Source organism: Platichthys flesus, chromosome 18, assembly GCF_949316205.1.
Source record: "Platichthys flesus chromosome 18, fPlaFle2.1, whole genome shotgun sequence".
Lineage (NCBI taxonomy): Eukaryota > Metazoa > Chordata > Actinopteri > Pleuronectiformes > Pleuronectidae > Platichthys > Platichthys flesus.
In genome coordinates this window covers 5744718-5754089 of record NC_084962.1, presented here as the reverse complement: position 1 = coordinate 5754089, position 9372 = coordinate 5744718, and the positions used below count along the sequence as shown (strand labels likewise).

The following is a 9372-nucleotide window of genomic DNA, read 5'->3' as shown; positions in this document are numbered from 1 at the left end:
TGAGGAGTTCATACCTAAGAGGGCTACAGAGGCACATGCTGTTGTTACAACTGAACAATTTACTTCAAGGCAAAGTCGACTACTTTGTCTTTTTCATTATGGCAAACATATTTTAAAAATTATTATAAAAAATTCTTGAGAGGTGACACATATTTCACCTTCTACTTCCTACTTATTTGAGCAAACGCCCATAACTTAAAACTTTCAATAATTAATTTCTGATCCTAGCTTTTTTACCGTAACACAAGGAGTAAACGCGCATCAGTTTTGAAGGTGCCGCTGGCGTGACCTGGGAGAGAGAGGAAAACAGACCACTGCTGCGACTTTACTCCACTCCCAGCTCTGGGTTAGCCGCGCCATATGCTAAGTATCTAACGGCAACACCAACAACCTGTCAAACCCCTCCCAAGTGTCAAACAAAGTCATTTCACTGGCGAGGTCATGTTTCGAAACTGATGTAGTAACACTGGCAGCCGACGCTCTCCCGTATCTCTGGTAGGTTGTTGTTGTTGTTTAATAGTTTCTGTGGCTAACAGGCTAACCAGAGGATACCCAGTTAGCCATAGTCCGCCTCTGACACGAACCGGGGTCGATGTTTTCGCATGGAGGATTTGTACAGTTGTTAGTGAAGAGGATTTACAGGAGGGCGAGTACAGGTAGGAGCCGAAACCACACCTGCATTACCACTGGCAGCCCAGAGGCAGCCATGTCCTCTACAGCCACAGTTAGCGGTGGAGCTGTTACTGACACGGAGCTAACCTTTGAGGCAGGAAACAGCTGAGAAACTATTAACAACTGAGGAAAACACAACAGATTTATTCATTACCTGTAAGTCACGTGTCATTAATGTGATCATTAATGGTGTGTAGTTGAAAAGAGCTCTGATGATTTTATTTACTATTTAATTGATATCATATTTGACTCAATGTGTGATTGACATGTGTATTTTATTTCCTTAGTTATAGACTTTTATCAGCTTTTTTTTTAATCGACTGTAAAGTGTCTGAGCATTGTTAAAGGCTCTAGACTAATAATTATTATTATTATTATTTAGATAGACTGTATTCTAAATCTGCTGACAGGTAACTGTGTCATCAGAGGATATTCTGTCGAGTCACTTTACCTCCACCAGGAATGTCTTGATAGTCGCTTCCTGTCCAGGCTGCTGTGAAGCTCTCCTGTGTGTACTTGACAGATCAGTGGGGGTGCGCGCTCGGTTACTTCACCATGGGGAACAACTGCAGCCAGCTCGGGATCCCTCCAGGCAAGGGCCCCAATCCTGTGGGATGCACCGACTTCATGATGGACCACACCACACGGGTAGGTGATCAACCATACATGTGTCCGCCTGGCGTTTATCTCTTCTTTATCCATAACTTCACAGGATCTCACTGAGGAGATCCATCTGGCAAATTCCTGATTTCCTCTTTTTAAATCGCTCTTCTTTCATTAGTGCTTTCTCAGGACCAGGTCCTTAATTCACTAATTCAACTTTTTATGTTCATCTATTTATGTACTTTTAATTTAGCTCTGTACTAATGACTGTTTAAATAATTTTATAATCTTTATGTTGTTTTAACTCATTCTCCTCTGTAACAATGCTATTCTTCTATTTGTGCTCTGTGTGACCTTCAGATTGCTCTCAGTTGTTTTCAATTGTGTGCCCTCAATTCTGGATTAGTAACTTGTAAAGCACATTGTAACTGTGTTTTGAAAGGTGTCATTTAAGTTAAGTGTATTATTATTATTATTATTATTATTATTATTATTATTATCATGTGGTTGTTTTTATTGGTAGTAGTAGTAGTATATGGGAAATAAGATAAAGAAGGGATGAGATGTGATAACTTGGAAATCATGACCTGTAAAAACTTTTTGGGTATAGCACCTTTTACAAAATTTACAACCCAGTTACAAGGCAATTTAAAAGGTCAAAATAAAAAAAAAATAAAGGACGACAATATTAAAAAAATAAAGCAATTTTAAGATCATTAAGCATTAGAGCAAATAATACAAAAAATAAAATAATAGCTATTTACTCTAATGTAGCATGCCAATGAATTTCACCAATGGATAAAGCCAGGCGTCGTTTAGAAAAAACAAGCAGGGACACAGCACATCATTTCGGTGATTACAGATAAGGTGACCTCTGTAACAACTGATAAGTCTCCTGTAATGACACTCAACTAATCAACTCCTTCATAAAATTAACTGGTCACTTTTGTAGCAGTTCAACAGTGGTTAGAAAGCAATAGTTTGAAAGTTCACAGAGACAACATCTGTACACAAAAACAACATTCACACATGTTTTATGATTAAGATAATAACCAATAAAGAGCAATTGATTGATTGTATCATGGTCTTTCCATTTTCTGCCCCCCCCCAACAGGGCACCTTCTTCCGGCTCTTCTATCCTTGTCAAGAGACTGAGAAAGCAGAAAAACCTGACTGGGTCCCATGCAAGGAGTATTTCAACGGCCTGGCAGACTTCATGAAGGTCAACAGGACTCTCAGTGAAAAGATTTTCAACTACCTCTTTGGTAAAGCAACTTCAATTTATAAAATGTAGAACGTTTCAAGTGTGTATCCTTCAAGTGCATGTTGTATGTCATTAATAACAAATTTAATATATAATTGTATTATGAATATAAAGTATTTGCACTCATTCTAAGCAGATGTTTCCCTTCATTTATCTTCAGTTAGAAACTGGTTTTAAAGTAATTCAGTGAAAACCAGTTTGTCCTGTTATATACGTTGCCGAGCAACAACAGTGTGACTCACCTGTGTTTTGTGAAGCTTATGTTTTTATCCTCTGTTTGTTCCAGGGTCCTTTAAGGTCCCAGCCTACTTGGATGCTCCATTCAAGTCAAATGAAAAATGTCCTGTCATTATCTTCTCGCATGGCCTGGGAGCCTTTAGGTACACCTGATGTTTTTTGACCATGCTACACTCATGTACTCATAATGAATTGGAAGTCCTGCTCACTTGTCTCTCGCTCTAAATGCTGTGATTGACCCGTTCCTGGTGTTTTATCAGGACTTTGTATTCGGCCATATGTGCAGAGCTGGCCTCTCAGGGCTTCATCGTGGCATCTGTGGAACACAGGTAACTCTACACGTTCTCTCTCTATCTGATTCAAAACAAAGGCAGCTTGTTACACTGCATTAATCAGGCTGATTACAGTACTGTACATTCACTATTCAATCAGATTAATTGTTGTGTGTACAATCTTGAGGAATATTCACTTTATTCATACAGAAAATGTGAAATTAAGGCCATGTGTCAGTAGGAGGAAATTCTAGTGGGATGTGACCCAAGCGAACAATAACAGGGCAGTCTCGTCTATAAGCGGCCGTCTGTTTATCTGTGGAGTAGGAGTGGAAAGGCAATAGACAATAGTACGAACCAGGTCATCACATTTCTTTTCAGTGTCGCGACAAGGGGATCATATGGAGATGAGCATAATGGCCACAGTTAGTCTGTCACTCACGTTGACTGAGGTGGCATTTCATTGAATTTCAGCCGCCAGCTGAAGGCTACAGCCACAGAGAGAGCATGTGGCAGCGCTGTGACCTGGTTTAAAGCTGTGACATAAGACACACACGTGGTCAGAGGTCAGTCAGCCTGTGGTGCTTCTGTCACACTGTCAAGTCAGTCCTTGCCCAAAACCGAACCAAACAAACTCGTCATAAAGGAAAAAATAAATAACCTTTGATTTATTACCAGTTTTGGCAAAAGCTTGTTTGTCCGAACAAGGAAACAAAGTCGGGAACTGAACTGCTTCTTGTTTGTGTGCATCAGCTTGTGTGAAACACAGATGACAATTCTTATTTTGAATTCACTTAGACCTATATGATAAAGATAGATAAAAGATGAAAATCGAATGACATATATATCGCCATAAAGGACATTATATTTTTCTTTTGGGCTGCAGCTAATGATTATTTTCTTGCCTAATTATTTAATCTTTAATGAATTGAAAACGTTGTCACAGCTTGTTGTGTTGTATGTGAAGTTTTAAGGCAAATTGATTCATCGACTGAATATTTAAAGTTTTCACAAATGAACTAGAACCGGACATTTTTTGGTGTCTTTTCCTTAAGAATGAATGGATAATGTATCAGTTGCTTATTTTTCATTTTAACAATCTCACATCTATATTTATCTTTGCGTTCAATATTTAAAGATAGAAAAATTATAATTTAGAAATACCAGCTCAACGTTAAGTCCTCCTTTGCCTTTGAATCATTATGTTTTTGACACATTGTCTTTTCTTGTTTCCTACAGAGACGAGTCAGCATCGGCTACGTTTTATTTTCGAGAGGAGATGTCATCACAGGCGGTAAAGGACAATGTCCCTAAAGCATCGGCCCGAGACGGCTTGGTGAGGGAGTGGATGTACTACAGAGCTCTGCAGCCCGGAGAGAGTGAATTCACCCTCAGAAATAAACAGGTCAGAAGTGTTTCTACTTTATAATATAATGTAATAACTATTTAAAAGAATTAGTGATCTACTTTGGTAGGTACATCCAGTGATGCAGTAGAATCACTGTGTCAAAGTGGAGGTGGAGAAATAATTCCTCTTTCATACTTTCAGGATTAACATCAGATGGATTACACAACATGTGAACTTTACTCCCAGTGACAAATACACAGCTCATGATCAAACCAAAGCACATCCTTCTTTAAGTCTTTTTTTTAATGTGTGAGATCTTTCTCACACGTTGCATCTGTCGAACTGTCTTAAGTGTATTGAACAGTTTTATAATGTTGAACTTCAAATACTGTCTTTTAAGTGCGATACTGGAAATCTTCAATGTGCTCTTTGTCTTTTTCCTGAACGTGTGTGAATGTTTTTTATCACTCGCAGGTGAAGCAGCGAGCAGATGAATGCATTCTGGCTCTGGACAAACTCACTGAAATCAACTCAGGGATAGAAGTGCACAATGTTCTGCAATCGCAGTTTGACTGGACCACGCTGGAGGTAAGTAACCTTTTCATCAACCCTGACTTTTCAGGTCAAGAGGTCAATGTGTGTCAACAGACACAGCTGCTGGATACACCTCTATTGTGACTAATGAACAGAAACTAGTGACAAGCAGCAGCATAGCGTCAACACAAGACCGTGTCAAAATGAAATCACTTGGAGCAAACAGATCCCAAACGCCTCCCTACAAATCAATCTGATCTAATATAATATACAGCTATGATTACAGTAATAAGATATAATATTTTGATGCGAAAAATAAAATTGAGTAATGACACAAAGTCAGTTTCCATTGCAGTAACTAAATATCAATAAAGACAACATCAAGCAAATTTTGTTATCTCAGGCTCGATTGTCACATATACATTATCATTGGTTTCCATTACGTTTGCTCATTAACTTCCTGAGTAGATAGAGAATGACCTCTGTATCCGTGGTTCATAAAAACAAGACTGACATTAGATGAAAATGTCTCTAAAATGGAGAAAGGTTTGTCGACATGGAATATCTGAGAGGTTATGGTCAGGATGTAACATTGGATTTTATATAATTAAATAACAGTCCTTGGAGTAATTGTAGTTGTTATTGCCTCCGACAATGAGGTCATGTGGTGACCCCTGTCCGTGTGTTTGTTGGAGGCGATATCACAAGATGCGGCAGAAGGATGTGATGTGAGTCAGGAAGAGAAACCAATTTTCGAAAGTGACCCGAAAGCAGAAGCTGACACGGTAACTGTTGAGATTTAACATTTCGATTGTGTTAATCACTCGCTGCTCTCCTCTGTGAACCAACAGAATTCCATGGATCTGTGTAGGATAGCGGCGGTCGGACATTCCTTCGGGGGAGCGACAGTGATCGAGACTCTGTGCAAAGACGTTAAATTCAAGTACGTGGATTAACAAAAGTGTCTTCCATCATCATGTCCTCTCACTGAAGAGAGACAGAGAAACAATACATTTCAATATTTAAATCCTGAATAATAATCCAGTCAGTTTCTGGAAGCTGCACACCTGCTCGTGTATAAACTACATGTTTTAGAAGAAGAGTGAAAGAAATGTATCAGTACCAAATCTTGAGTCATGTGTAATAATAATAATAATAATAATAATAATACATTTTATTTCACAGCGCCTTTCATGTCACTCAAGGACGCTTTACAATTTAAAACGGGAGCAAACAAATAACAAAACAATTAAAATTAAAAGTGCAAGTAAAAACAGCATGGCAACTACAGTGTGAATGCAATCCTGAATAAGTGGGTTTTGAGAGAGGATTTTTAACTGAGGGAAGGAGTCAATGTTTCGGATGTCAGGTGGGAGTGAGTTCCAGAGTTTGGGAGCAGAGCGGCTGAAAGCTCTGCTCCCCATGGTGGTAAGCCGGGCAGAGGGGAGAGTTAGATGGATGGAAGAGGAGGATCTGAGGGAGCGGGTGGAGGTGGCAGTGTGAAGGAAGTCAGACAGGTAAGGAGGGGCAAGGTTGTGGATGGCTTTAAAAGTATGAAGAAGAATTTTAAAGTTGAAACAGAAGTGAATTGGAAGCCATGTGTATTAGCATTCAAAAGAATTTAGAGAATCACTCCTATGGATGTTATTTTTTAATTTTCTAACTCTGTGAAATCAGGTGCGGCGTAGCGCTGGACGCCTGGATGTTTCCTTTAGATGAAGAAATCTTTCCTCGAGTGAGGCAGCCGCTTTTCTTCATCAACTCGGAGAAATTCCAGTGGGCGGGGAACATCAGCCGCATGAAGAAGCTGGACTCAGCCGTCATCCAGAGGAAGATGATCACTATCAGGTACAGAGCACACAACTGAGGCGGATTTTAAATTTGGTAAAAGTAAATCTGTTTCCTCTGAACTAATGGTGATGTTTTCCTCTAACTGCGTGTCTCCCAGAGGCACCGTCCACCAGAGTTTCCCCGACTTCACCTTCCTGACGGGAAACTGGATCGGTAAACTGTTGAACCTGAAGGGAGAGATCGACCCAGAGATCGCCATAGACCTCTCCAACAAAGCAACACTAGCCTTTCTGCAACGCCATCTCGGTAAGAGAAATAACGAGCCCACAATCTTTGCCGATTTGTCGAAGGGCAAATGCACACTTTTTAAATTTGTTTTCTAATGGCAGGTCTACAGAAGAACTTTAATCAGTGGGACCCTCTGATTGACGGGGCGGATGAAAACCTCATTCAAGGAACTAATATCACCCTGCTTCAGTCTTCCATCTGACCTTGCCACTGTGCCTCATATACTAAAGGGGAACCCAGGTGCTCAACTGTGGATCGCTCCCAAGCTGTCCAGAACATTTGAGTCTCAAATGGACTCAGTGCCAACATTTTGGAGATCAATGAAGGGGAAAGGGGATCTCTACCTCATCAGCAGGAAAGGTTTGTTTTCCTTGAAAGATCAAAACACTCTGTGTATCAGTGTTTGTTTCATGACGCCTGGATGTTGTGCACATGCACCTCAACACTTAAGTTGGGGAAAACTTTATTAATCCATTACCAGCAATTTCCTGGAGAAGTCATTTTAATCATTGTTAATCTTTGAGTGTAAAGAGATCAAACCTGAGAGACATATTGTTAATCAGCATCTGTGTGAACACAGGATCTTCCAGCAGATCTTCCAGGAGCTACTCTGATTGCTGTGTGAATGTGATGAGGCCTAACATGAGAATCCTATGAGATGGAGAAAAAATAAAGCGTTATAAGCGTTACTAAATGTATCCATCTTGATTTGACAGATTAAAACATTAGAAGTGTACAAACACTAAAAGGCTGCATTTAAAAACCATGTGTGCCAGAAAAGTACTGTCCAATGAAATGTAACAGCCTTCTACTTTTATACAATCATTGTCTAAATTTGTGTATAAGACAAATCCAATAAATATGGTTTGTATATCACAAAGTAATCTCAAATACGTGACTCCTTCTTCTGAGTTTGCCTTCCCGTTTTTTTTTTTATGTTTTGACATTAGAAGGTAATACTTAAAGGTTCAGTGTGTAGAATGTAGTGACATCTAGTGGTGGAGTTGCATGTTGCAGCTGAATACCCTGACCCCATCCCCTTCCCCTTCCAAACATGAAAGAGAACCCGTGGCAGCCTTCGGTTGTTATAAAAACTCAAAAGGTGTTAGTTTGTCCAGACTGGACTACGGTAAAAAACATGGCGGCCTCCATAGAGAGGATCCACTCCCGATGTAAATACAAAGTATTTAAATATAAAGGCTCAATTCTAGGGTAAAGAAAACAACAATTTCAAAAAATTTGACATGAAACACATAAGAGAAAACATCACTAGGATTATTTTATATTTCATCTCTGCCAATAGATCCCTTTCACCTAAATATCTTACACGCTGAACCTTTAAGTATTATGATGCAAATACTTGTGTTTACGCCAGATGTCCACCATCAACAACTTTGTCTTCACCACACACCAGACCTTATACTTTCACAGCCGCCTCCACATATGTCACAGACTCATGAGTGTTGGCTGCTCTTAAAGAGAAAGAACAAGGTGGATTCTTACATTCTGCACACACGAGTCGACTCCAGTCTGATTTGAATGGTTATCAACTCGCAGTCCATAACCCCAGACGATTAATAAATGCAGAAAAGACTAGGTGCATGGTAACACTCTCCACCTCCAGCATTTTAAAATGTTTAGTCAGATGAGCTTGTTTTAAACACTGGGGCACCACAAGGCTGTGTGCCGTCCCCACGGACGTTTTCCAGTCACACAAAGTGAAGTAACTGTTTAAATGTGTAAATGATCTGGCACTAATGGCCAATCATTGGTCAGAAGTTAACCTGTAATTTAAACACAGAGCATTCGTAAGAGAACCATCCAGCGATTGTTTTCTACTTCAACAATGACGCTGGAGTATCATTCAACACTTGAACCAAAAATTCATAATCAAACTAGGTTTATGTGGAGAATAAAAGGTTGTTTGTCTTTATCCAATCGTAAACGTTTGTGTTATCAACCCTCATGTCCATCCTTGACTATAAGGAGATATTCTGCATCGCCATGCTGTCCCATCAACATTTCAGCAGCTGTATCAATACTGGTCCTTGTTCTCTGTACCAGACTGTTGGATGGACATGCTTACAGACTACGAGAAACTACCGCATGCTATTCTCTTGTCAAGCTCTTCTGTTGAAGGTTCCCATCTTCTTCAGAGCTCTGCTCTCCTCTAGATTTAGTACCTTCAGCATACAACCTGATAGCTATACAACCCTCCATATGTGCGCACGAACAGTCTCAGATCTGGTAACATTTATTCCATAATGAGCTACAAACCCCTCAAACTAGTCCCTCATTCCTCTTTACCTGAGGTCTTCCACAATTCTCGTAATATTTCTATTGATTCCCTGTGGTGTCATTAC

The 9372-nt window shown here is 39.8% G+C and overlaps 1 protein-coding gene across 3 annotated transcripts; it reads left to right on the top strand.

Moving 5' to 3' along the window:
• The first annotated feature begins 321 nt into the window (after positions 1 to 321).
• pla2g7 (phospholipase A2, group VII (platelet-activating factor acetylhydrolase, plasma)) lies at positions 322 to 7900 on the top strand. 3 transcript variants are annotated; one of them, XM_062411169.1, is made up of 11 exons: positions 322 to 495; positions 1196 to 1320; positions 2390 to 2540; positions 2826 to 2919; positions 3037 to 3105; positions 4288 to 4453; positions 4871 to 4984; positions 5782 to 5873; positions 6608 to 6778; positions 6879 to 7027; positions 7111 to 7900. In XM_062411169.1, exons 2-11 carry the CDS (start codon positions 1228 to 1230, stop codon positions 7209 to 7211), a joined length of 1200 nt encoding a protein of 399 aa, XP_062267153.1. In that variant the 5' UTR covers positions 322 to 495; positions 1196 to 1227; the 3' UTR covers positions 7212 to 7900. The 3 variants fall into 3 exon arrangements, with proteins under 3 accessions (XP_062267153.1, XP_062267152.1, XP_062267154.1); XM_062411168.1 differs by having other exon boundaries at positions 322 to 656; XM_062411170.1 differs by lacking the exon at positions 322 to 495 and adding an exon at positions 672 to 828.
• The last annotated feature ends 1472 nt before the right edge of the window (positions 7901 to 9372 follow it).

Coding starts and splice junctions, on each gene's coding strand:
- pla2g7 (XM_062411168.1), top strand. CDS start 593: ATGTTTTCGCATGGAGGATTTGTACAGTTGTTAGTGAAGAGGATTTAC. Junction 2,541..2,825: donor GATTTTCAACTACCTCTTTG/GTAAAGCAACTT, acceptor TGTTTGTTCCAG/GGTCCTTTAAGGTCCCAGCC. Junction 7,028..7,110: donor CTTTCTGCAACGCCATCTCG/GTAAGAGAAATA, acceptor TTCTAATGGCAG/GTCTACAGAAGAACTTTAAT.